Source organism: Capricornis sumatraensis, chromosome 20 (genome assembly GCF_032405125.1).
Source record: "Capricornis sumatraensis isolate serow.1 chromosome 20, serow.2, whole genome shotgun sequence".
NCBI classification, from domain to species: domain Eukaryota; kingdom Metazoa; phylum Chordata; class Mammalia; order Artiodactyla; family Bovidae; genus Capricornis; species Capricornis sumatraensis.
Window position 1 is genome coordinate 51,148,809 of NC_091088.1, and position 27,165 is coordinate 51,175,973.

Below are 27,165 nucleotides of genomic sequence, written 5' to 3' on the forward strand. Positions count from 1 at the left end.
GATGTATTCCAGAATAGTAATGGTGCGCTAGTGATTAACCCCCATCTGTCTTCCTCCAGAGCTGGCCTGTCCTCCCCACAGCCACTTGAGCTCTGTGGCTCCTCATGGCCCAGTTCCTGTGCTGAGCCCGCCCTGCCTGACAGCTGTGACACAGCTTTGTGCTCAGCAGCACTGACGGCGTGCCCCTGCCAGCGCATGCAGTGCAGGGCAGCTGCTCCATGGCGGGGAGGGGGCAGGTGCCACCCGGCTGGGGAGCCCTGTGAGCAGCTCTGCCGCTGCAAGCTTTCCATTAGCACTGCTCCCCTCCTCCTGAGGGTCTGGGCATCTCGGGGTGCCACCTGCTCTCCCCATGCACGTGCCAGGCCTTCGAGCACTTGAACATCACGACCTTCAATGAGAGGACTGCCAGGTTCCCAGGAATTTGTGTTTCTGTCTTTGCCAAGACCTGTGGCTCCTTCAGCTCATTGACCTTTTTCAAAGTGGAAGTTGGGAAGGAGAACAGGTCCATTTCAAAGATGTCTATCCAAGTGAATGGGATGCAAATTTGTTTACAGAGAGAGGGCATTGGCCTGGTTGAGGTAAGCACTCGTTGACCCCCAGAGACACTCGAACTAATTAAGCTAAAAGAAATACTTTGGCTCAAACAAAGTAAAAATCATGCGACATATGCTAGTGAAAGTACAGTGATTCTGGGCCCACAGAATTTTTTTGTATAACAGTTTTGTTGGTTTTATTTACAATTAACAGGAAATATTATTAAAACTAACTCAAACAGGTCAAGATTTTAGACTGTATAAAATTTCAGAGGGAGAGCAGGCATGGCTTGATCAGGGTGCAGACTCTGTTTATCAGCATTTCTCTTGGCCTGTGGTCCTCCATAATGTTAGCTTTGTCTTCAGGCTGGCTTTTGTGGTGGTGGCAAAATGACTGCAACTTCCAGGTCTCAAATGTGCTTCCTCCACTGTCCATAGCAAAACGTAAGTCTTTCCTACCCTCAACTGTGGAACAAAATTCCAGTGCTTCACTCTAATTGGATCCCACTGAGCCAATCATCATGGCCCAGGGATTGTCTTAAGCCTATCTGGTCCTAGCCTCAGGAGCTGTAGGTAGGAGAGGTCTCTCCAACCCTCACAGCTGCTCATTGCAGAGAGGAGGGTGCTATGGAAGCCCACTCCAGTGGGCTCATATTTCCAAACCAGTATTTCTTGTTACAACAATCTTCAAAAAATGTAAATGCCCTGGAAAACCTCCCATTTGAGACCTGAGACTTTTGTCTGAAACCCACAGGGGTGGATGTGTTTTCCATGCCTGAGGGCCCCTGCCTACAAGAGTTCCATTGTTGCCTGTTGGAAAACACACAGCTGTGCCCCTCCCACTAGCCCCCGCCTTCCCACTTCCAGGAAAGGAACCCGCTTTCAGAATTAGTCATGCTGTCAGCATCCCACACAACAACCCCATTGAATCCAAAGGGCAGCCTACAGGGTGAATTCTATTTTTAACCCCATTGTATAGATGGGGTAACTGAGGCCCAGGGAGGAAGAATTGCTTGCCCAAGTTCACACAGGGAGAAAGAGGTGGAGCTACGATTTGAACCTAGGCTTTGAACCTCTGCTCTGAGTTCCTTCCCTCTCCACTTGTGGGCTTGTGTGCCCCCTAAATGTGACCTGCTTAAGGAAAGGGAGGTACCTGATTCATCTGTTATGTGGCCTGGGATGTAGTAACTCTCAAGAATGATTTTCAGGTGGTCCAGTGGTTAGGACTAAGTGATTTCACTGCTGAGGGCCTGGGTTCGATCCCTGGTTGGGCAACCAAGATCCCACAAGCTACGTGGCCAAAACAACAAGAACAAAAGAAAAGATGGGGGAAAATCAGCCTCAGTTAATCTTCAGGACTTTCCTGGTGGTCCAGTGGCTAAGGATTCGCCTTGCAATGCAGGGGACATGGGTTCAATCCCTGGTTGGGGAACTAAGATCCCACAAGCCTCGGGGCAACTAAACCCATGCCGGGTAACTACTGAGTCCGCAACTACAGAGTTCTTATGCCACAGTGAAGATTCTGCTTGCTGCAATTAAGACCCCATACAGCCAAACAGATAAATAAATAAAGTGTCAAGCTTAAAAAAATAGTTTTCATTCATTCACTCAGCACATATTTATTGAGCACCAATTATGTACCAGACTTTGTGTGCAGTGCTGGGGGCTTGCAGGGAATGGAACAGCCTAAGAAGGTCCCATCTTCCCAGAGCTAACATTACAGAAGCAGGAGGGAGAGTAAATATAACCAATAAGTGTGTAATTATTCAGTATGGCAGGAGGTGATTTATGCTAGTGCTACAGTAAAAAAAAAGAGAGAGAGAGAGAATAGGGTGGGGTGCAGTGGTTTCCAGATGGAAAAAGCAAGTGGTTTAAAATCAAGTAGCCACGGAAAGCTTCATGAAGATGGTGACATTTGAGCAAAGTTCTGAAGGAAGGAGGTGAGGGGAGAGACCCATGTGACATCCGTGAGAAGAGTGAGTTTGGTAGTGAGAACGGCAAGTGCAAAGGTCCTGGGGCTGGAAAGGCGCCTAGTGGGTTGCAGCAGCAGTAGAGCTGTTAGCAGGAGTTAGACTGAAACTGCCCATCCTGGCCGGGCACCACAGTAACTACTCAGCGCGAGTTATTTTAAAACAGGAGGTCCTGGTATGGAACTCGGAACTAATAAGCCATGACCAACTGGAAGAGTTTAGGAAAGGTCAAAAGAAGACCCCATGTGTCCTTCCACCTCCCAGAATCCTTCTCGTTGGCATCCATCTTGGCTGAGCAACGTGTGCACCCCCAGGAAGAACCCTGAGTCGGAACGATTGGCCAGAGACAACTGGGAAACTCATCCCATCACCGTAAAACCTGAGACTGCGAGTCAGGCGGCAGAGCAGTTCTCCTGGGTTCCCTTACCCTCCTGCTCTCCCCGCTGGGCGTCCCTTCCCAATAAAGTCTCTTGCTTTATGAGCACGTGTGTCTCCTCAGACAATTCGTTTCCAAGCATTAGACAGAAGTCCACTCTCAGGCCCTGGAAGCAGCCCCCCTTCCTGCAATTGGGCAGCCAGTGGGACTGGAGCTGAGTGAGTGAGTGAGTAAGGAAGGGGCTGAGGGGGAGGAGAGGTGATGGGGGGCCAGGTAGGGGGGTGACTTATAAGCTGTGGGTCCTGGTGAGGATCTGGCTTTTGCCTGGAGAGAGATGCAGCCAGAGGAGGGCTCTGAGCCAGGGGGCCATGATCTGACTCAGGGGTTCACAGGTGCCCTTCTCTGAGTGTGGGGAGCAGGGAGGGAGCAGGGAGACCAGGGAGGAGGCTGTGTGATGGTCCCGGAGGGAGAGGATGGGGGCGGGGCCAGGGTGGGGGCAGGGGGGCAGTGGGGTTCGGTTCTGGCAATATTCTCTGCTGTCTAATTCCCTCTGCTAACCTGCTGTCTGTTCTTGGGACCCTCAAAGTTATGTGGGGCCTTTTGTCACCATTCCCCTGCCCCACGCGCACAGGGTGTGGAGCCAACATGCCTTGGAATCTCAACTTTGACCCTTAAATGACTCGGGAGGTGACTGAACTCCTCTGCACCAGTTTTCTCCACCGGTAGAACAAGGCCTGCCCAGCAAGCGGTCAGTCCTGCAACCACACACGCTGCAGAGTTGTTAGTTGACAATAGAGAGGCGGTTGGCAACAGTAGGTGATGATTCAGGGATGTACAGGGGCGTGCCCTTGGCTCTCCGCACTGCCTTCTTGGATGCCAAGGTGCGGGGGAAGGGGGATGGGAAGGCTGAGATGTCAGGGCCCCTGGTTGCCAGCAGGCTGCCTGGTCAATGCCTCCCCAGGGCCGTGGGCACAGACCAAGCTCTTAGAACTGCAGACTCATTTCTCTGCATCTGCAGCCAAGCAGGAGCCTACAAGCCCTAGAATCTGCCTTAGAGCCTCAGGGGTCCCACCAGGCTGGGCTGGGCAGCCACAGCAGGGTGAGGCACCCACCGCTAGGGAAAGGCAGAGCAGGGTACCCACGAATCAGGGAACTGACCTGAAAGAAGGAAAAGGAAGCTACTGGGGGAGGGCAAAAAATGAACACAGGCTTTTATCTAAAAGGGGAAAAATGTGTGTGTGTGTGTGTGTATATATATAATGTATGTATTTTTATTATATATATAAATGGACTTCCCTGGTGGCTCAGTGATAAAGAACCCACCTACAAATGCAGGAGAAGCAATCCCTGGGTTGGGAAGATCCCCTGGGGAAGGAAATGGCAACCCAATTCAGCATTCTTGCCTGGGAAATCCCAGGCTACAGTCCACGGGGTCACAAAAGAGTAGGACACAACTTAGCAACCAAACAAAAACGAACAAATATACATAAATACATGATATCCAAAGTTCAATTAAATTCTGTATGACACTTAGGTTACCCAATTCTGAATTTATTTTTTCCTCCATTCTTTTGCTGTTGTTTTTGACCTTGTGTTTTATTATTTTGTGTAAATGTTTATTTTTAAAAGTTTTTTTTTTTACTGATTTCCCCCAACTTTTCTTTTGAATTATTTTTAACTACAGAAAAGTTACATAAACCAGTACAATGAACCCAAAACCCTTCAGAGAGGTTCACTAATTCTTAGCAGTGTGCCTCATTTCCTTTAGCTCTCCCTGTCTCTGCCTATGTTTATGAGTTCTTTCTGAGTTCTTGCGTCTCAGAAGTCCTCTCTGGCCCCTTCCATGTGCAGGCATTTCACAAGGCTCGGTTTCTTCTGCTATTAGTTGCCTGTCAAAGGCTTTTCAGGAGGAAGTCACAAGATAAGACCAGGCTTTTTGCTAATCATGCCTTTTCCCTGACAGCAGGCAAACAGCCCTGGGGATCTTTCCTGCGTGACCGCTCCCATTGCATTCCCCAGGGATCCACCACCTGGACGTGTGTGTCCAGGGTCAGTGCTTTAATCGTGGTCACGTAGGCGGAGGGTGGGTCTCAGATGCAAGGTGACAGGAGCAGGCCCGGGGCTGGGGCGACTGTGGCTCACCCACTCCCTCTCTTCCTCCCATGGACCCTCCTATCCGGGGAAGACGGGCCAGGGTCACCCCGAGAAGACAGACCTGTCCCTCCAACAACTAGTGCCAAGGAGGGATGTGGTTCAGTTAAGCCAGATCTTCCACGAGTAGCCTAACACGTAGCTTTACGTTGAAATATCCTGTTTAAATGTTGGCAGCTATAGATAGTTGCAATACTTTTGGAGCTAAAGCAAATAGTTGGGTTGGCCCAGGGGCCACCAATTTGAGATCCTCGTTTCAGGGACTGAAACCTGCTGGGAGGAGGCTGCGGGGTGCCCCTCTTGAACACCTAGTCTCCCCTCACACAATAACTCCTACTCACACTCAGGACCTCTAGCCATTGGCCCACGCCCTCCCCCCAGAGATGAGGAAACTGATCCAGGTCCGTCAGCAAATGTGGTCCGTCTGCTCACCTGCTGCTCTGCCCTCACCACCCCCGCCGCACTCCAGAAAGACCTCTGTAATGGTGAGGGGAGTCATAAGAGTTCCTTTCTCTTATTATTTAAGAAATACTATATGCTCTATGTATAATTCAGATGAAAGTTTGGGGGGAGGAGCTGATGTGTCAGCAGGGGAGGCAGATGATCAAGAAAGTAAAGAGAAGTTTCCTAGAATATGCTTTGAAGATAGATAAGTCAAGAGGGAACAGAAGGACTTCCCTGGTGGCACAGGGGATGAGTCTGCTTGCCATGCAGGGGACGTGGGTTTGATCCCTGGTCCGAGGAAGATTCCACATGCCATGCAGCAACTAAGCCTGTGAGTCCCACCTACGGAGCCAGTGCTCTAGAGCCCGTGAGCTGCAGCTGCTGAAGCCCAAGGGCCTGGAGATTGTGCTCCACGACTAGGGAAGCCACTACCAAGAAAAGCTCACACACCACAGTGAAGAGTAGTCCTCGTTTGCCACAACTGTAGAAAGCCCGCACAAAGCAGTGAAGACCCAACACAGCCAAAAATAAATAAATGAATAAAGAAGGGAATAGAAAGGGCAAAGGTGGGGACTTTCCTGGTGGTCCAGTGGTTGGAACTTCATCTTCCAACGCAGGAGGTTCAAGTTCAATCCCTAGTCAGGAAGCTAAGATCCCACATGCCTGGAGGCCAAAACACTGAAAACATAAAACAGAAGCAATATTGTAACAAATTCAACAAACACTTTAAAAACAGTCCATATTTTTTTTAAAAAATCTTAAAGAAAGGTGGAGAGAGGGTCAGGCAAGTCCACGTCTTCAGCCAGGATTTGAAGAAGGAATCAGAATGAGCTCTTACCTAGTGACAGGCATGAAAAGAGTCCCAGGCAGAGAGAGCAGTTTTTGCAAAGGCCCTGAGGCAGAAACATGCTTGGGGAGGGAGACAGGGTGGCAGGTGGTGGTCCCTGACCCCTCCCCAGCTTGCCTAGTCCCTAAGATGGGGACTCACTCTAGTGACCATAGGGCTGGATCCAACCTTGGACACATTTTACTTACCCCACAAAATGTTAAGGAAATTAAAAGTCAGTTACCAACATTTAAAAATCAAGAGGTTTCATCCCCAAAATCAGTGTTTCTGGCTTCTTTTGGTGTGAGATGACATCCGAGAAACTCCGAGTGGAGATCTCCCTGTCACACACACACACACACACACACACACACAAGAGCACAAAACTCCGGGTAACAATATGTGTGTGTGCGCTCAGTTGCTCAGTCATATCTGACTCTTTTTGACCCCATGGACTGTAGCCTACCAGGCTCCTCTGTCCATGAGGATTCTCCAGGCAAGAATACTGGAGTGGGTTGCCATGCTCTTCTCCAGGAGATCTTCCCAACCCAGGGATCGAATCCATCTCTCTTATGTCTCTTGCATCTCAGGAAGATTCTTTACCACTGAGCCACCAGGAAGCCCATGAGTCACCCTGTCTGGCACCTCACGTGACTCCTGGAGGCCAGGCAGACAGCAACATGCCCACAGCCACACCCCCCAAAGTGGCAGGACAGGACCTGACAGTTCCCACTTTTCTCCCACAGGTGCTGATTCTCATGTCACAGGGAGCAGCTCCACAAAGCCCCAGGAGGTGCCATTCATCTGTCCATGGGTATCCCTGATCCCAGCCTTCCCCCATGACTGCACGGTGAAAAAGTCCGCCTGGCAATGCAGTAGACTCAGGTTCGATCCCTGAGTTGGGAAGATCCGCTGGAGAAGGGAATGGCAACCCACTCAAGTATTCTTGTCTGGGAAATCCCATAGACAGGGAAGCCTGCTGGGCTACAGCCCATAGGGTCCCAAAGAGTACATACACACACACATAAATGTATTTGTATATAATCATACATGCATAATGCATACACATATATAAATAAGCAGACACACTTTAAATATGACTGAAGTCAAATCAACTTGGAAAACTCATCCCCCCAAAATTCAAACCCCAAAGGATGCAAGCGCTTACATGCACTCCACTCCCTGCAGACTTTCCCCAGATTTTCAGTGTTCACATTTGTTCCAACCACACAGGGGTCTCAAGCCCTGCCTCTCCCCGCCCTAAGCCCCAGGCCCAGCCCAATACCCACTTGGATGGGACACATTCTAGTCCAGCCTGCTTTGGGTGTAGCCTTATAAACATCTGTCTATCCAAATGCAAGATCACGTGATTAAAGCTTCAGGGAACAAAGCTGGCAGAAGACTCTAACTGGTGGTCTCCTCAGGCTGCAACCAGCCCTTAGACATGTTTTGTCTAACCTGCATACTTTTTTTAATGGAAGCTAACTTTTAACATAGAGAGTGCTGCATAAAGATCCAGGTTGCTGACATCTTTTGAAAGCATAGAAGCAATTCGCTAGAATTGTATACAGGTTATCCTGAAATTCTTTTAACTTTTTTCCTCAAAGTAGTACATTTGCAGGATATAAAATTCAGAAGGTACAAGAGGGTGTATGAGGATAAGTGAGTCTCCCTTCCCAGGCATCCCCCAGCTTCTGGGTCCTCCTTTTTAGAAGCAACCATCGGTGCCAATCTCCAAAGATACTTCATTCATTCATAAGTACATGGATATACATTCTTTCTCCCCCTTACAAATGGTAGCATACTTCTCAACACCTTGCTGTTTTTCCCCCATAACAAGATGTCTAGGAGATACTTCAGTTCTGTTCGCCAAGTTGCCATCGTGACTTGTAGTCTCACACTTGTCTTGCTTTACTTGTTCATGATTCTTGTCTGGCCCTTTTGGCAACTGAGTATGCAGACTCTGGCACAGTGAAGGATGGTGCATCCTTCCTAGCCACCCTGCACTGGTCCCCACTCAAGTTTGGATGCATGCAGTTCCCAGACTTCCCGGCAGAGGGAGACACCACTTCATCCCCAAGACCACCAAAGGGGTCTTAAAAGGGACACGGCTATCCTGAAATGTCTGGGAAAGAGATGCTGTCTGCCCAGACACAAAGACCCCCTTAGCTGGGCTGGGATCCTCCCCAAATCAGGCCTCCCCTTCTCTGTTTCTAACTCCCTCTGAACCTCCTGCTTTGACTGAGCCACATCCTGACTGAGCCCCACTCTTTGTTGAGACTGGCCTCTCCTTGATGGGAATTGGGGGGAGACCCTGTCCTAGTCTAGGGCCTGGGATTGAGAATTTGCCCGAGGGACCCACATAAAGAACGTATGTATCTGGGCGGGTATTCCTTGCCCCACCCTCGTCCTTCCCTGCTGAGAAGTGGGGGTGGGGGGTCCTTTCTCCCTGCCCCCAGCAGACAGCTCCAGCAGAGTCTTGACCTCGAAACCTCCTGTCCCTGTCCTGCCCTCCAACACTCGCCATGGCACCCTTTCTCTGGCCTGGCTCCGGTGGCCTTCTTCCCACCCCTGCAATGGTGTTGGGGGTCGCCTGGAGTCCAGCTGGTGGCCAGTGCAGAGCCACTCCTTTCCTGGCCCTGCCCCTCCCCGTGACCCCAATCCTCCGCCAGCCACTCAAAGGCGCCTTGTTCTCCATCCAGCCCCCAGACAAAAGTCCCTCTGTCTAAAAAGGAGGAATTGGGGGGAGGGGGCACCCCAACGGGAACCAAGTGGGGGCCTGCACAGACCCCAGCCGGAAGGAATGCCATGAGGAGGGCGGGGGGGAGGGGGAAGGGAGGCCAGCACAGTGCAATTGTCTTATCCAGGGTAACAGGCAGCCCCCACCCCAATGCCCACTGCAGAGACATGTGGCTCCCAGCACCCTAGGGAAGAGCCCCGGCTGGGAAGGTCTGCCTTGAGCTGGGAACCTAGTGTCCAGCTCCCTAGGCCGTAGTGGGCAGGACAGGGGAGAGGTCGTGGTCCAAGGCCCAACAACCCCCACCCCACCCCCACCCTTACCCCTTGGGCATCCCACCCCCACCTCATGACCTTGGGCCTATTGGCCCATTTTGCTGACCCTCCAACTGTGTCAACAGCAACAAGTAGCCCGGAGGAAGACTTTAGATTTCCCACGATGGCCACCAATCCCTCCTCCAAGGACAAGGCCCAGTCTAAGTAAGAAAGATTACAGTATTACAACCAAAGCACGGCCTTCTCCCATCACCCCACCAGGCAGCAGCTCTGCTATTAAAGACTGGAATATCTCCCCCTTCCCTGTCCTTTTCTGAGGGGCAAGAGATTGGAGAACGCACCCTCCCTGCATGTGAGGGGCCAAGTTCCAGCCCTCATCCTGTTCTGCCCTGCCTAAGGTTGCTATGATCTTGGAGACCCCAGGGGAGCTCCCTGCCACTGGAAGGGGGATGGGAGGTGTGAGTGGGAACTGTCTCTTTAAGAGCAGGCATGAGGTGAGAGAACCCCTGAGCTTTAGGGAGTCAGACTAGTTCTCTACCTGCCCAGGTTTGCTTAGGGCGTGGTGGCTGTGGATAAAGGCAGGACTCAGGCTAAGCGGCCCACTCTCCCGGGACCCGATCCTCCTCACAGCCTGGGAAGCACGCAGGTGAGGGGCTGGGGCCCTCTCCCTCCAACTCCTTCTTGGCTCTGCCCCTCTCTCTACTACTTTCTGTTAAAGATGCCTAGGACCTTCCCATATCAAGGTCCTTCTCTGGGGGAGCAGATTAGAGAACGCCTTCCCTCCCCATCAGTCTCTGTACAAGGGGCTGAGTGAGCCAGCTGGGGTGAGGGTAAGGCCCACAGATGGAACAGGGTGTCCGGAAAACTGGTGGGTCTGGGTAGATTGGGGTGTCTGCATAGACCCCAGACTGGATTGGGGATCAGAGGAGATGGGTGGATGATGATGGCCTCGAGGTGTCCTCATGTTGGGAATATGCGGGTCCTGAAGACCTCTAGGGAAAGGGGCTGGAGGCTTCCTGGGGAAGCTCTAAAACAGGGGGGTGGGGAGAAGATTTCGGGGACACAGGGGAGTCATTTTGCTCATGCCTGAAGGGCCTGGCCACCATCATGGAGAAATAGAGGGACAGACAGTAGGGGGTGGATGGCGGAAATGGTCCTCCCACCACCACTGGGATCTCTGGGGTTGGGAGAGAGCAGAGAGGGGTGGGTTCAGCCTCCACTGCAGGCTGCCTTCCTCTCCAAGTCTTCACCCTGACCGCAGTCAGTTCTGGAGTAGCCGGAGAGACCTCTCTCCACAACAGCCTGAACAGGGCAAGGGAGGGCACATGTCCAGACGCCAGCTCCCAGCGGCCAGCAGTGTGGGACAGTCAGGTGGCAATGTGCAGGGGCTAGGGTGTGGCTGAGATCACCCATCAGTGCCCCCTGTGCTGGGCGTGCTGGGAGATCCCTGGAGATGGGGCCTATGGAGCCCCCCACCAGCCAGGGGGGTTTGGAGGCTCCCGTGGAAAGAAGCTTAAGCCCTGAGACTCTGAGTCCTGCAAGACAGTATAGAGCGTTAAATTCAGTTCACAGGGGTTCTAGGGTTGTGACAGCAACGTGGGCTAATCATAGTGCCAATTTCATCAAGCTGCGAAGATTATATGCATGAATAAGTGCAAAGAGCTGAAAAGTGTGCCCGGCGTGGGGTAAACACTCAATCAGACCAGCTCTTATCACCAGCGTTAGTGTTACCATGGGGGGACAAAGACTAGCGTGTTCACTTTAGACAAGTGTCCTTCCACAGACCCGAGCTGGGGCCCTGTAAGCTGTCCTGCCCACACACCCACTCCAGCTCTGCCCCTGCCCCCTATTTGGGGGGGTTCTAATTGGAGAAGGCAATGGCACCCCACTCCAGTACTCTTGCCTGGAAAACCCCATGGATGGAGGAGCCTGGTAGGCTGCAGTCCATGGGGTCGCTAAGAGTCGTACACAACTGAGCGACTTCACTTTCACTTTTCACTTTCATGTATTGGAGAAGGAAATGGCAACCCACTGCAGTGTTCTTGCCTGAAGAATCCCAGGGGTCGGGGAGCCTGGTAGGCTGCCGTCTATGGGGTCGCACAGAGTCGGACACGACTGAAGTGACTTAGCAGCAGCAAACCCCTTAATAATGTTTCCCGAAGCAACAGGCTCTCTCCTTGCAAGAAATGGATTTTCAGACTGACATTGTGGGTCTGGTATACAGGATGAACAAGGAAGCTAAGAGGGCTTCCCAGGTGGCTCAGTGGTAAAGAACCCTTCTGCTAATGCAGGACACACGGATTCAATCCTTGGGCAGGGAGATGCCCTGGAGAAGGAAATGGGAGCTCTCCCCAGTGTTCTTCCCTGGGAAATCCCACGGACAGAGGAGCCTGTTGGGCTATGGTCATGGGGTTGCAGAGTTGGAGACGACTGAGCGACTGAGCACAGACACAAGGGCGCTAAGAAGGCTCCCAGGATCTGGGGTGGGCACAGAGAGATAAAGGCATCTGTAGAACATTCTGGAAACAGAAAAGGAAACTCAGGGTAGGGGTCCTATGGAGGCTAAAGGAAGTAGTGGGGGGGGTGGGGGGGGTGCGGGCTTCCCAGGTGGCTTATCGGTAAAGAATTTGCCTGCCAAGCAAGAGATACAGTTTCAATTCCTGGGTTGCGAAGATAACCTGGAGAAGGAAATGGCAACTCACTCCAGTATTCGTGCCTGGAAAATTCCATGGACTTAGGAGCCTGGCGAGCTACAGTCCATGGAGTGGCAGAGAGTTGGACACAACTGAGCGCGCAGAGAGAAACCGGGCGCTGTCTCCAGGTGTGCACAGGAGCAGAGCAGGGGATGCAATGGGCTTCCTGCCAGGCTCAGGGGAGGTGGGGGGTATGCTTTGCCATCTGTGAAATGGGGTCTCCAGGATTCTTGGGAGGTTCCATGAGTGAAAACCCAACAAGGTCATCTGGCGGAGCCCAGCAGTGGGTGGATCTAAGTGTTAGCTCTTGCTATCAAGATTGGGACAAGCTATGCTGTGCTATGGCAGTGGGGCAGGGGGAGGGGAGGGGACAGGGGGACGCAAGGGGGACTGAACATGACGAGGAAGGGGACGGTGGAGTGTTCTTCGTCCTGGGCAGACCTACCTGGGGAAAGAGGAAGTGTTTGCTGCTGCAGGAGCTTGGTGGGAGCAGAGGCAGGGACAGGGGTTGGGGCTGGGACTAGGGTAGAGACAGGACCCGAGGACCAGGGTGGGATAGGCGGGGGTGGGGCAGAAGCAGGATGGTGGGATGCTGGCAGTGTGGGACAGAAGATAAGGCTGGGGCTGCAGCCAGGCGATTCTTTCCAGGCCTGCACCCCGCCCCTCCCTGAGTTCTCTCCAGCCCACATCCTGCCCTGAGCAGCCCAGGCCCCAGCCCAGGCTCCAGCCCTGGCCCGGCAAAGTCTGGGCAGGACGGGCAGGCTCCGAACTGTCTATGGGAGACACCCCTGGGGACCAGGCCTCCTGCCACCTGGCTCCCAACACTCCATTCCCTACAACATCCCAAGGCCCTGAGAGAGTCAGCCAGGTCTGGTTTAAATCCCGCCTTCTGGCAAGGTGACCACGAGCACCCACTTTCACCTCTGGAGCCTCAATGTCCCCATCTGTAAGATGGGGATAACAGTGGGCAGCACCTTCCTCATTTGGTTTCCAGGGCGATTTGCTTAAAGCCTGAAGTCCACATCCAGTGAGTTATTATTGCTCCTCCCTCTTCCGGTCTGAGTTCTCACCCAGCCCCCACTGCACTTTCCCACTCCTTATCTCTCAGCCCAGTGAGTTTCAAGGCCAGGCTTTCTGCCCTGGGGTGAGCTGTGTACCCTGGGTGGGGAGCAGAGTAGCAGGAGGTTGGGAACCAGAGGCCTCCGGGGTCCCTGCTGAAGCTGGTCGCTCTCCCCAGACCCCACCAGGCCAGCGATCAACATGCAAGAGGTGGCCCTGAGGCTGCTCGTCCTCCTGGCAGGTGAGTGTCCCTTCCTGGACTGCGTCTCCCTACATCCCCTCAGCTGGGTGGTGATCACGTGTGCATGTTACTCTCATGCTTTCTGCCTCCCCCATGGGGTGCGGAGCTTCAGGACAGTATCTCCTAGAGGGTAGGGAGTGTCACACTGGTGATTTCAAGGGACACGTAAAGGAGGACCTCTTACAGCCAAGGCTCACACAGCTCATCATCGTCTTGATGACATCTGGGAGAAGGCTCGGCCCTGGGCTACCGTATCTTCAACACTACGAAACACTTTATTACAAGTGGGAAGAGCTTCGTGGTTATGTGGCAATTACCAAAAACCCCCTGGGCCTTGGTTTCCCCATCTGGACAATAGCAGCACCTACTCAGAGAGTCACTATGAGGATTAAACAAGTTACAATTTACAGCAACCCACTCCAGTGTTCTTGCCTGGAGAATCCCAGGGACCATCTATGGGGTTGCACAGAGTTGGACACGACTGAAGTGACTTAGCAGCAAGGGTAGTGCCTGGGACAGAATAAGCACCATGTGTCTATGCTTTAAATATAATTTTTAAAATATGAATATCCCTTTAACAAAGGGTGAATAGAGCTTAGTCCCAAAGCTAAAACAGCCGACTGCTTCTAGCCAGAATTCAGTCCTAGTCCTTTGCTTTCATTGTCTTTGTTTTTATCCATTATATCAAGCAAGACTGGTATTCCATTCAGTATAGTGATGGAAAGTTCTTTTTTAAATAAAGTGTATTCATTTTATTAAGTTTAAGGTGTACGGAGTTTATTAAGCTCCAATACTCTCGGCCACCTGATGCAAAGAAAAGTCCTGAGGCTGGGAAAGATTGAGGGCAAGAGGAGAAGGGGGCGACAGAGGATGAGATGTTGGGATGGCATCACTGACTCAATGGACATGAGTTTGAGCAAATTCAGGGAGGTGGTGAAGGACAGGGAAGCCTGGCGTGCTGCAGTCCATGGGGTCGCAGAGTCGGACGGACATGAGGTGGCAACTGAACAACAAATTAAGTTCATAATTAGTTAGTCACTTTCAGGGAAATGGGGGTTGGGATGTGGATGTGGCAGACCCAGGAGATGATGGCTGAGAACACCTGGGAGTGCAAGCCATCTGTCATCCCCACGAGACTCTCGCTCGTTTCTACAGGGGGTGTGAGTTAGTCAGGTGTCTGTAACATCAGGCCAAAGGCTGACTAGGTGATCAAAAGCCGCCCAAATGGAAACCTACTTCAGGGGTGGGGCTCAATAGGGGAAACCCTCACTTTCAAGGTGGAATGTGCAGAGATAACTAGTTTGGGGTTGAACCCCTGTGCCCTCAAGAGTGGGGGAACTGTCCATCAGGGGACCCTTTGCTGAGGCCAAGGGTTCCATGGCCTTGCTCCCAGCTTTGCCGAGGCCAGCACCTCCATCTCTCTCCTTCCCTGCTTCTCCCCACCAGGCCTGCCTGCCTTGGATGCCAACGACCCAGAAGGTGAGCCAGACTGACTCCTCCACCAGTCCACCTCCAAAGTCTCCCTGACGAGCCCTGCATCCCAGCTCTTGTCCTGGACTCATGTTCTTTATTTTTTTCCTTGCAGATAAAAACAGTCCTTTCTACTATGGTGAGAGCCTCTGCCCCTCCCTTTGCATCCCCCTCCCACCCCTCGTACCTATTTTGTGCCAAGGGTCCCACACAGGTTGGGTGAGGGTCTGATGGGGGTGACCTCGGGGGTGAGACTAATGGTATACTGTTCAATGCCCCAGTTGAACAGTAAAAACGATGGATTAAGGGAATAAGATGTGCCAGTCTGGTCCTTGGGACTCCCCACATTTTCTTCCACATAGCCCCACGCTCTCTCCCTCTTCAGGTCTCTATTCAAATGTGCCCTTTCGGAGGAGTCTTCCCTGGCCACTCTCCCTCAAAGAGCTCCCCTCTGACTTTCTGTCTCTTGAACTTGCTGATTTGTCTTCAGACCCCTTCCTTCTCTCTACCTAATACCACATTAAATCTCTGTTGGTTGCTCTGTGCAAACTGTAAAATTAGCACAGGGGCACGGGGGGAGCCGTCTGTTCTCTCCACTGCTATAACCCACATCAGAGGTGCCCAAGGGACATTGTCAAGTAGCTGGGGGCTCGGTTGGGGAGGGCATGGGCTGGCACCAAGGGCCCCCTCTGGGTTTCTCCTAGACTGGTACGGCCTCCGGGTCGGCGGGCTCATCTTCGCAGGGATTCTGTGTGCCATGGGCATCATTGTCCTCATGAGTGAGTGCAGGGGCTGGCGGGGTGGCGGGCAGGGCAGGGCAGGGCTGGGGGTGTCCTCCCCTGACATCCTCTCCCCCTAACAGGTGGGAAATGCAAATGCAAGTTCCGACAGAAGCCCAGGTAAGATGGGTTTCCGGCAGTGTGCCTGCCTCATGCTGGAGATGCCTTTCCGGGGTAAAGAGCTAAATCTCACAGGAAAAAGCCAGGCCTCCGGGCCCTGCCCTGGAAAATTCCTGCTCCTAAGATTTTTCCAGGCTCATTCTTCAGAGCCATGAATCTTCAGAGGGCTTCAAATCCTGAAGTGCTTCTGGTCCCCAGGATGGTGTAACCCTGTGAAAAAATAGCTAGGGAGCTATGTCAGGGCAAGCTGAGAGTCCTCTAGCCATGAAGGAGAGGAGAAACAGGAGGGATCAGAGATCTCACCACTTTTCTCTCCCTAGCCACCGTTCAGGAGATGCCCCACCTCTCATCACTCCAGGTAAGACAGGGACAGAGTAGGGCTGACAGGGACACAGTGGGGTAGGGAGGAGATGGGGTGTGTGTGTGTGTATGGAGGCACCCTGAGGAGAAATAACTTGATCCACTCTCACAAGCTGACTCTGTCACCTCTTCCAGGCTCCGCCCAAAACTGTTGAGAATGGATCAGCAGAAAGAGCTCCAAGGACCACTCTTTCCCCAAGTCCTGGCTCTGCAAGGGAGCCTGAACTCCCAGATGGAATTCTCCACTCCCTCCTCAAACCGCCTGGCCAGGGCTCCATCTCACCTCTCCCTGGAGGGGTCTCTGTTCAATTTTTACTCTAAAATGATTTTTGTCTCATACCCAAGCAGCCTTGAGACTCCCTATATTTGCATTGGGGTTTGTGGCGGGAAGGGCAGGAGAAGGTTGATATGCATTGGGGCTGGCACGGAAGCTGGCAGCTGAATCTCTTCATTGGAATGAGACCACAGGCCTGCTTCCGCATGACCTGGGGCCCGACCTCTGCCTCTGTGGCCATGGGAACCACACGTGCAATTTAAAATGCTCTACTTAGGGGATATTTTTGAGATTGAAAGGGAGCTCCAGCCAGATGAAATACTGGGCCCTCAAGTGGACGCTGGGACCATCCCAAGAAAGCTAGGATTTGGAATGATCCTAGTACCCAGGAGTACCCAGATAGCTTGATTATAATAGTGAGACCCTATGACCCTCCTAGAGAAGGAAATGGCAACCCACTCCAGTATTCTCGCCTAGAGAATCCCATGGACAGAGAAGCCTGGTGGGCTGCTGTCCCTAGGGTTACACGGAGTGGGACACGACTGAAGCAACTTAGCCTGCATGCATTCACGGCCCTCCCACTCACCTCAGATCCCACTTCATTATAAAACATGCTTCCTAACACCCAAATGTTCCTATGAGAACTTTACTCCCCACAATGTCTCTAATAATATATAACAGCTACATGGTGTGAGAACCTCTAACCAGGCTTGAACTCCTTTACACAGCCTCCAATACCCAATAAAACTTTCAAAAAGTCCCCAAGAGCCACAAAAATGCCTAAAACCCTTCAAAACACCTCCAAATATCTCCTGGAATACACAGACCAACATTAGGCCCATGACCTAACCCCCTAACAATGCCTTTATATCCCCTGCACACCCCCACAAAGCCCCCCATACGAGCCCACACTTCTTAGAGACCTCGTGAAAGCTCACCAAGGGCAGCCAGAACGCACCCTGGGACACCTCCCCTCTCCTTAATATAGCTCCTGGGACACTACTCCTCCTTCCCTACCCCAACCCCACGCCACAGGAGACACCTTCTCCCAATAACCCCACAACGGCAGGTGGGGCGGGTGCACAGCGCGTTTATTGAGCCCATGCACTTTCCGTCCGCGATCGTGTTACCGACCCGGGAAAGCCACCCCCGGCTCCCGGTTAAAACTCGGTCTTTCCCACCTATCCCTCGCGCACGCGCAAGAGGAACAACACGCTGGACTTCCGCCTCGGCAGCAGGAGTAGTAGTAGTAGAGGAAGTTAAGCAGGCCCGGCAGGGAAAACTGCCCAGCGACTGATGACGTCATTAAGGCGGGCACTAAAAGCGATTGGCCGGGTTGAGTTAAGAAGGAAAAGAAAAGCTATCGCCTTCTCTGTACTTTGACAGGGAACAGAAGGGGTGGGAGTGGGTTGAGGGAGACTCCTCCAGACTCATGGAGCTCTTCACATTACCCTCCCACCATGATTTGTCTACCGGCTCCATGCAGTGGTCCCCCAGCCTGAGCCCCCAAGTCATCTTTGATGAGTATCATCTGGTGTCATCTCCCAGCCAAGATGTTGCTTAAGACTGAAAGGGCAGCTCTTGCCTCGAACTTGGCTTGTGGTCAGCATCTCACAGGACCAGCTGTCACTTCTGAATAAGGCCAGGAGGCCAGTAAAGGGGACATCCTGAAGCCCAGGAATCCCCATGCCAGCCCCCTGCCGGCCATGTCCGGCATCCCTTCCAGACTCAGGCGCTGAGGTCTAACTCATGATGCTGGTAGATCTGTGTGGGGCCCTTGAAGCAAGCAGCGAAGAGGAAGCGTCTGCCGGCCATGGTGATGTGAGCAAAGGCCCGAGGGGCCACTATTGCTGGGGGGCCCAGCTCCTGCAGTGGTTCCAGGAGCCCCTTGTCAGGCTCTAGGTGGAAAACCTGGCTGAAGGCGAAGTCACTGCCCAGGATGGCCAGCTGGTCCTTGGCAATGAGCAGTGGCTGGAAGACGTGGGCCCCTCGAGAGGGAAGTTTCTGCAGCAGGCGAAACATGGAGCCATCCCAGCGCATGACCTGTGGAAGGGGGGCCGCTCATTAGGGCTGGGGTCCCCAGGGCCAGGCCTGCTGGTCAGTGGTCCCCTAGGCTCCGGAGGACTTGAAATAGCTCAGGAACAGAGGCTTGTAGGTTCACAAACTCCCACAGCTTTCTCATCTTCCTAAATGTCACCAACCAGCTGCTCAGCCCACAGACTTGGAGTCACTCTGGACCCTTCCCTCTCCTTCAGCCCCACATAGAATCAGTCAGCCCTGGAGTCAGTTAGTTTCATCTGTGATGGTATGCACTTCTCCCATCTCCTCTGACTGCACTCTCGCCCAACCACAGTCACCTGCCTCCTGGACCATCACATAACCTCCTCCCTGGTCTTCTTGGTCTCCTTGCTCTTGTCCTTGTGCCTACAGTCTGTTCCCCACGCAGACACCCTGTGAACCCCTGAGTCATATCAGTGCCTCTCAGGCTCAAAGCCCTGCCCATGGCGATATCTCGCTCCAGAGAGTGCTGGAGGGAGTGGGCCATCAGCCCTGGGGGTTCAGGGTGTGGTGGCTGTGGTTAAATGTAAGTACTGGGGACTTCCCTGGTGGCAGAGTGGATAAGAATCCACCTGCCAAGGCAAGGGACATGGGTTCGACCCCTGGTCCAGGAAGATTCCACACACTGTGGAGCAATTAAGCCTGCAAGCCACAGCTACTGAGCCCACAAGCCACAAATATTAAGCGCTGTGTGTGCCCCACTACTGAAGCCCACGTGCCTAGAGCCTGTGCTCTGCAACAAGAGGAGCCAGTGCAATGAGAAACCTGTACACTGCAACGAAGACTAGCCCCTCTTCGCCACAACTAGAGAAAGCCTGAGCAAAAACCAACGAAGACCCGGAACAGCCATAAATGAAAACTTTTAAAAAATTGTAGGTAGTGGAGTGTGTCAGTTTGGGAGTAGAAGCAGAATCTTGGGGCTGGTGTCAGTGTTGGGAGATGGAGAGTGGTTTAGGGTCAAAGGTTCATCTAGTCAAAGCTAGGTTTTTCCAGTAGTCATGTATGGATGTGAGAGTTGGACCATAAAGAAGGCTGAGCACCAAATAATTGATGCTTTCAAACTGGGGCACTGGAGAAGATGCTTAAGTCCCTTGCACAGCAAGGAGATCAAACCAGTCAATCCTAAAGCAAATCAACCCTAAATACTCATTGGAAGGACTGATGCTGAAGCTCCAAAACTCTGGCCACCTGATTCGAAGAGCTGACTCATTGGAAAAGACCCTGATGCTTGGAAAGATTGAGGGCAAGAGGAGAAGGGGACGACAGAAGATGAAGTGGTTGGATGGCATCACCAAATCAATGGACTTGAGCCTGAGTGAACTCCAGGAGATAGTGAAGGGCAGGGAAGTCTGGCGTGCTGCAGTCCATGAGGTCGCAAAGAGTCGGATACAACTGAATAACCAAACAACAGTCTTGAGGGGTCACAGTCTTGGAGTTTGCATTGGGATAGGGTCAGAGCTCAAAGATCAGCATATTAGGAAGGTCAGCTGTTAGGCAGGTCAGCCTTCAGAGGCCAGCATGTGAGGTTGGGTCAGTGCTTAAGAGGCCAGCCTGGAGTGGGAGTGAGCTGCTGCGAGCCAGGTGGGGCCTGTGCCCACCCCGCAGGATTGTGCCCAGCCTCACCATTGAGTCCCCGATGTAGCGTGTCAGGCATAGGAACACGTCCCCGCCGGCCTGGAAGTGGCGCGTGGCATAGACATCCTCAGCCTCAGGGATGTCCGTCCGCCTCTCGAAGCGGCCCCCGAACCAGTGGAAGAGCACGGGCCGCTGCGAGGCAGAGGCCAGCAGCAGATGGGGCCGGCCATCCAGTTCGAGGGCCTCGACGTCCGTGTCCCGGTGCCAGGCATGCAGGCTCTGGCGCGGGTAGAAGCCGGGCCCGTCCCGGCACAGCAGTGTTGTGCTGCCCGCCTTGGAGGCGTCGGCCACCACGAAGCAGGGCTGCCCATCCAGCCACAGGAGCTCAGCGTCATTGGGCCGCAGCAGCCGCCGCGGGGCCAGGACCTGCAGTGGAGCTAGGCGCAGGTCGGGGCCGGGCCGGGCCCACAGCTGCGAGCCTCCCCACAGGCGGGCGGCCAGCACGAAGAGGCGGGGGCCCAGCACCAGCGGCTTGCAGGACACCACCGAGGGCGCTGTGGGGAGCAGGGGAGCAGGGGGCCCTGTTAGACCAGCCGGGCAGGCTATCCGGCAGGAGGGAGGATGGGAGGGGGCTTACCAGACAGCTCTTCCTCCTGACGGAAGCGCTGCAGGCTGTAGTCCCAGGCCAGGATCAGGCAGCGGCCAGCAAAGGGCTGTGCCAGGACAATGTAGGGCTCCTCCTGGTAGGAGAAAGCCTCTACGCCCAGCGCTGACTCTCCCACCGTCTGGAACCAGGACAGCTCTGGAGGCAGGGGGAGGGGAGAGAGTCAGACAGGCCAGGGGGACCCCCAAGGGTCCTCATCACCTAGCCTCAGCTTGCACATCTTTGCAGTGAGGACCGCCACGGTGCTGACCTCATGGGGATACACAGTGGAATCTTTTTATCTCCCTGGACGTATTAACTCACAACCACACGGTGATACTCTATTTTCTAAGCTGGATGGCATCATCAAATAATTAGAAACAGCACTTGTATCATTCATTTAACTCCACAAGATCCCTGTGGGGTATATTCTGTTATTATATCCACTTTGCAGAGGAGGAAACTGAGGCACAGGGAGCCAACTGTCCAGCCAAATCCATCCTTCCTGTTTTCCATCACACAGGGTTGCATCTGGCCACAAAGCCACCCAGTCAGAGGCCGTGAGCCCAGCACTGCCCCCACACCACCTCCTGACATGTGGCCATGAGCCAGAGCAGAGTGATGGTTCTAGTGCTCGCCTTGCTTCTAGGAGGACCGCTTGTCCTGGACTAGGTCCCTTTCCCCTCCTCCTGTGAACTGGCAGGTGGATGGGGTCACAACTTGGTTTCAACCATGGAAAGCAGGATAACAGCCAGGGGCTGCCCCACCGGCCTGAACTCCTCTCACCTCAGACCCTTCTGTTTTCTTTGCATCATGGTATTTAGACCCTCTCTGTTACAGCAACTTAGCATTGATGGTAACAATGCACCCAGATTGTCCAGTGTGGTGGTGGTGGACTCCAGGTGACAATACTTCATTCTATATGCCAGGACCTACTTCCAGGGGCCCGGGTTGAATCAACGAACCAAACAGCTAAGGATGCCCATCCAAAGGGGATTTTTTTTTAAATGGCCACCAAATCATGTCACTCTGTGCTCAAAACTGTCCCTCTGCGGCTTCCCACAGTCCTCTGGATAAAGTCCACCTTCTTCTCTGTGTCTTTCGAAGTTCTGCAGAGTGAGGCCCTTGCAGGTAAGACACGTCATCTGTGTCCTTCCCTTCCTCACTCCTCCAAGCCAGACCTTCCTCCTTCCATCCTCAGTCAGGACAAGCTTTGTGCTGCCTTGGGGGGGGTCACTGCACATGCTGACCCCGTCCTCTGTCCTCCAGTTGGCTACAGCCACAGCTGGCGCTCCCTCTTTGGAGAAGCCTTCTCCGATGCCCCAGGAAAGGTAGGACCACCCCCTAAACTCCCTCATCATCCTCTGTGTTTATCACAATGGGTACCATGCATTTACTGTGCAATGTTTATTTAATGTCTGAGGCCCCACCTCCAGGACTGTGACCCCGTGAGGCAAAGGCCCCAGGTTATCTTGGTCACCACAGTGTGCCCATTGCCTCTTACAGAGCTGGTCACCAAGTGGACCTCAGTAGGTGTTTGTTGAATAACTGAACCAAGAGTGACTAAGTTAAATTTCCTTGTTCTATGAATTCTGAAGACCAAAAACTTGTCTTACATTTTGAGGGTGATGATGTTAGTAATGATCTTCAGGTCTGAACTCAAAGTTTCACTCCTTCCAAACCCTCCAGCTATGCCTGGCTCCCACTCTGACTCAGGGCTCCCACATGTCCATGGGTTCTCTCCCCCAGTCCTGGCCCTGACCCTTCTGTGCTACCCCCATCTCAGCCCCGGTCATTCTAGGCCAGCCCTCTCTGCTTGCCTCTGGGTGTGGGCTCTGTGAGGACAGACCCAGGGCTGGCTTCATCACTCCCGTGCTCTCTGCTTTGCCCGGTACCCATAAAGATACCAGAATATATTTGCGGAAAAGCAAAGTGATTGGAGGAAATATTTTTTACATGGTCAATTTCATATTAATAACAACAACAATGAGAATGAACATTTATGAGGGCCTCCCCTCCCAGGCGTCCTGCCAAGTACATCACTGAACTCTCTTGCAGGAGTCCTGTGTCACGGTGTATTACCCCTATTCACAGGTGAGAAAACTGAGGCTCCGGGAGATGCTTGCTCAGCAGACTCTCAGCCAGGAACTGGCAGGGCAGGGAGGTGAGCCCCTCAGCCCTGGCCACCCCTGCTGTCCCTCCCACCCCGCCGGGAAAGCCCCCACCTGTGGCTCTGCACTTGAGCGTCTTGGGGTCCACGCGGCGGAGCTGCACGTGGGCCAGGGCGGCGGGCCCGGCGCAGGCCCCGGTCCCCACGCTGGCGTTCACGGTGGGGACCCACTGCAGCAGCCAGAGCGTGCGGCAGTCACACTGGAGCGGGTTCCCACGGAGGTCCCTGGGGCAAGAGGCCGGGGAGGGGCTGCGACCCGGCTTCCAACCCGCCGGGGGCCACGCTCCCCACCCCTTCCCAGGCTGGGGCCCCACCGTGGTGTGGAAACCATGTAAAAGCCCTCGCAGTCGCACTCACTTGTTCCAACCAGAAGTGGGCACAGACGCCCCCTTCCCCCACCCACATGTCCCCCAATCCCCCCAACCCTCCCAGTCCCCTTGGGCCTCACACATGAGTCAGTGTCTCCAGGCCCCGGAACAGGAACCTGGGGAGGGTCTCGAGATGGTTATTGGCCAGGCTCCTGGTGGAGGGAGAGAAGGAGAAGCCATCAGCAGCTCCTAGGATGATGCCAGGGTGATGGGTGTGGGCTGCCTCCCAGGGTGGGCTGGGGCAGTGGAAGCACGCACAGATGTGTGAGTGAGCGAAGTCCTCTGAGGGCATTCTTAGAGATGGATCCAATCTCATTGTCCTCAATAAAGCTGTGGAGGGAAGATGGGGTCAGGGGGAGGTCCCCCGGTTCCCTGCTGTAGCCCCACAGTGGTTGGGGAACTCATCCCATGGTAGCCACAGGCCACGGCAACATGTGGAATTCTCTCCCAACACCTTGCATAAACCCAGGGAAACACCTCCCAGGAGCCTCTCTCTTCACCAAGGTCCCAGCCTGCAATCCCAGGAGCCAAGAACCTGACCTTATGGTCCTTGCCAGCTTCACCAGGAACCATCACCACCACAGCCACCATGACCAACCCCAGTACGAACACCAGTATGACCACTCACACCTGCACCATCATCCGTTATGTCCAGTGCCTCTCCCACCATCATAACCCCCAGTACCAAAAACTGCCAGCATCACCGACCACATACCACGCCACCACCATCACCAACACCAACATCGCCCGCTCTTCCCATCATCAGTGCCAACATCAGTAGCATCAACATCATCCAGCCTCACAGCAGCAACACTGATAAGCATCACCAAGAACACGTTCTTCATAATCAGCACCAAAACCACGGCCACCATCATCACCCACACTGCCACCGTTACCACGAGCACCAGCACTGCCAGTCCCAACATCATTACCCTCAGCGCTCACAGCATCACCTGCCATCAGCGCCAGTACTGCCACAATTTCTGCACGTACACCTACCTTTACCATCACCACCAAACCCAATCCCAACAACACTGCATTGCACCAACATCCTACGCCAAACCACTGCCACCACCAACACCAATATCATAATCACCAGTGACCACAGCACTGATCATTATTATGAACACCAACCCTGCAGACTTCATCATCAGTGCCCACTGATGGTCCAAGGGCACCATCACCCTTGGGTCCACCATTTTTATCCAAATCATCCCCACTCCGTCATCCGCAATAATGCCACTGCTCCCCTGTGAGCACCATACCCATTATCATCTCCGCCAACACTACTGCTGGCGTCATGCCGTCAACACCGCCACCGCCATCAGTACCACCATCACCAACTAACTCAGAGTCGCTGCCTCTTAATTGGGAACATTTCCTTATCCCTGGCCTCTTTGTACCCTCCCTGGTCTCCTAAAGTCAGGTAGGACCAGAAACAATCATGGGTTACCCAGGACTTCGTGCATCTTGAAACAGAGAGGGCCGTGGGGGCAGGCTGAGATTACACAGCTGAGTAGGAGCCCCAACCCCACTCAAGAGGCCTGCTGTCTTGCCCCTCCAGACACTTCCTCTCTAGGGCAACAAGCTCCTCCTTTTCCCCCACTCTAGGAGCCGTGGAGGGGCGCCTCCTTCCTCTCCCAGGCCCCCATTCCTGCCCCCCCCCCCTTCCTGGCCTCACTCACAGGTACTGCAGGTGGGATAGGCCCGCAAACGCATCATCCTCAATCACGGAGAAGGAGTTGGATGTGAAGAGGCTGGCAAGGAGGTAAGAGAGCAATTTTTCCAGAGTCATTGCGCCCCACCTGACATGTTAACCTCGGCTCCCCTCAACCCCAGCCCACGTGGGCATGGTCACACACACAGGCATGCAGGGTGAGGATGTGGATCACACAGATACTTTCACAGACACGCACAAACATGTAAGTGTGCACACTCGCCCCGCCCCCCACGTGCATGTGCGTGGACAGCCCCTCCCTCGGGTGGCCTTCACTCAGCCGGATCCCACTCACAGCAGGTGCAGTGACGGCACCCTCAGGAAACTGCCGGCCTTCAGCTGGGTGATTCGGGTCCTAACGAATGAGCTGGGGACGTGCGCAATGGTGGGTGAGGAGGAAACCGTTCCAGTGCGCCACTCCCATCCCAGAGGCTCCTGTCCGAGGGGGGCAGGAGGGAACCTGATCCTGGGTGTGTGTATTTCCCCTGCATTCCAGGGGAGACGGGCAATTGCCCTCCTCGCTTGGCAAGGATCCTGGCAGCACTCTGCACACCCCATGGTTCTCCCTCCCCCGAGGCCCCCCCCCCAAGATGCCCCTGCCCTCTGGAATTCCCATCCCCACCCCTGCTCCCTTTCAAATCCCAGTAGCCCCCTCCCAGGACTCCCAACATCCTTTGCTGCCCCCTCCCAAGATCCTGATGGGCCCTCCAGCCCCCAGGGTCCCAGGACTCCCATCCCCAGCCTCAGGCCCCCAGAGGGCTGACACTCACAGCGACAGCAGGGTCGGGGAGAGGATCTCGGGCAGGTCCACGGAGCCCTCACACAGAGCACTGTCTTTGGAGCAGGAGCAACTCAGAGGACACTTTCCCTTTGGGGGTCTCCAGGCCTCCCCCACCCCCAGCCCAGCCAGCAGCAGCAGTAGCAGAACTCCCGCCCCTCCCATGCCCCCTGACCCCCGCCGAGGCAGCAGCTTTTCTCTGCCCTCCCAGCTCGGCCCAGGTCTTGGCCACTACATCTCCCATGCCAGGCGACCCTCCATGCCGCCAGCTGGCACACCCTGCCCCGGCTTCTCTCTCCTCTCAGTCTCTCTTCAGCCTGTCTTTCTTCCTCTATGTCTTTGGTGTCTAAATTTCTGCTTATGTCTTTTTCCCTGTTTTTGTGTCTCTCTCCTTTTCTGTATTTCTGACTCTGTTAGTCTGTTTCCCACTCTCTATCTCTGTCTCTCTATCTGAGTTGTCTTTCTCTTTCTCTTTTTCTCTGTCTCTGTCTGTCTGTTGGCCTCTCCTTCTCTCTGTGTGTGTGTGTGTGTGTGTGTGTCTGTCTGATGTCTTTATTTCTGTCCCTCTGCCCCCCCACCCCCCCCAACCCTTCCAGCTCCCTGGAAGTTTCTTCCCCTCCTCCCACGTCCCTTCTCCCGGGAGGTTTGGGAAAGGGACTCTCTGGGCACCGGGCGCTCAAGGCAAAACAGGGAAAGGAGGCGGGGGTCAGAGGCCATAGGAAGAGCAGCCCCTGGGGAAGGGGCCAGAGGGCCCCATGGGAGGGGAGGGGCCACTGGGGGCTGAGTTGCCCTGGCTCCTCCCAGCCAGCCCCCTCCCCAGACACCCAACTCCACTCCACTCACGGAGGGTGAGAAGGATGTCACCAGGGTGGGGACCGGATGGCTCTGTCGGCAGGAGGGGGAGTGGAAGGAGAGACCACTAGGGGCTGGAGCCGTCCAGGCCACTCCCATCCAGCCCCCTCCCCTGGCTCCAGGAGGGTGTGGTGGGCACTGGCCCCGAGGCTTCAAGGGACCAGCTCAGGTCCAGCTGCTCCCTCTGGTGGCAATGCTCAGCAGGACAGCCACCCTGCTCCAAACCCACAACCTCTCTTGTCCCTCCTGAAGTTAACCCCTTGAGTGCCCACCACCCACAAGGGGAAGGGAGTCAAACCGAGGAAAAAAAGGATGAGAATGCCACCCCTTTCTTTAATATTGACTCTGTACCACGCCCTGTCCTACCAGTTCATCTGTTAGCCCATGCTGCCTCACTACAACCCTCTGAGGCTGGGACGATCATACGGCTATTTTACAGAAGGAAGTACTGAGGAAAGGGGTCCAGTCATTTGCGATCTAGGTTATCTAACTGGGGCAAAGCCAGGGAGCAAGCCCAGGCAGCCGGCTCCATGGCTTCTCTTCCTTTGGAGGTCAGAACCTATGGATACTGGCTGCTTTCATTTTGGACCAAGCTTTTTAGCAGTCTGGACAGATTCTATCCATTAAATAACAAAAGGAAATAAATGACCCTTGTTACTCAACAGTCAATGTGAAATAGCAGTAATAATGCTCAGT

At 53.9% G+C, this 27,165-nt stretch overlaps 2 protein-coding genes across 2 annotated transcripts; one reads left to right on the plus strand and one right to left on the minus strand.

The window, feature by feature from the left end:
- The first annotated feature begins 13,156 nt into the window (after positions 1–13,156).
- On the plus strand, positions 13,157–16,296 carry FXYD3 (FXYD domain containing ion transport regulator 3). The gene is given in 8 exon segments (XM_068992986.1): positions 13,157–13,305; positions 14,752–14,784; positions 14,891–14,914; positions 15,480–15,585; positions 15,587–15,622; positions 15,624–15,674; positions 15,995–16,032; positions 16,170–16,296. Coding segments are annotated over 8 exon segments (348 nt in total). The 5' UTR covers positions 13,157–13,265; the 3' UTR covers positions 16,190–16,296.
- Positions 16,297–17,426: 1,130 nt separating this feature from the next.
- Positions 17,427–25,782, minus strand: LGI4 (leucine rich repeat LGI family member 4). The gene is made up of 9 exons (XM_068991734.1): positions 25,610–25,782; positions 25,135–25,206; positions 24,808–24,879; positions 23,381–23,452; positions 23,203–23,274; positions 22,810–22,979; positions 20,579–20,743; positions 19,990–20,495; positions 17,427–18,351 (listed from the first exon to the last, which is right to left on the minus strand). The coding sequence occupies exons 1-9, from the start codon at positions 25,780–25,782 to the stop codon at positions 18,037–18,039; spliced, it is 1,617 nt and encodes a 538-aa protein (XP_068847835.1). The 3' UTR covers positions 17,427–18,036.
- Positions 25,783–27,165: the final 1,383 nt, after the last annotated feature.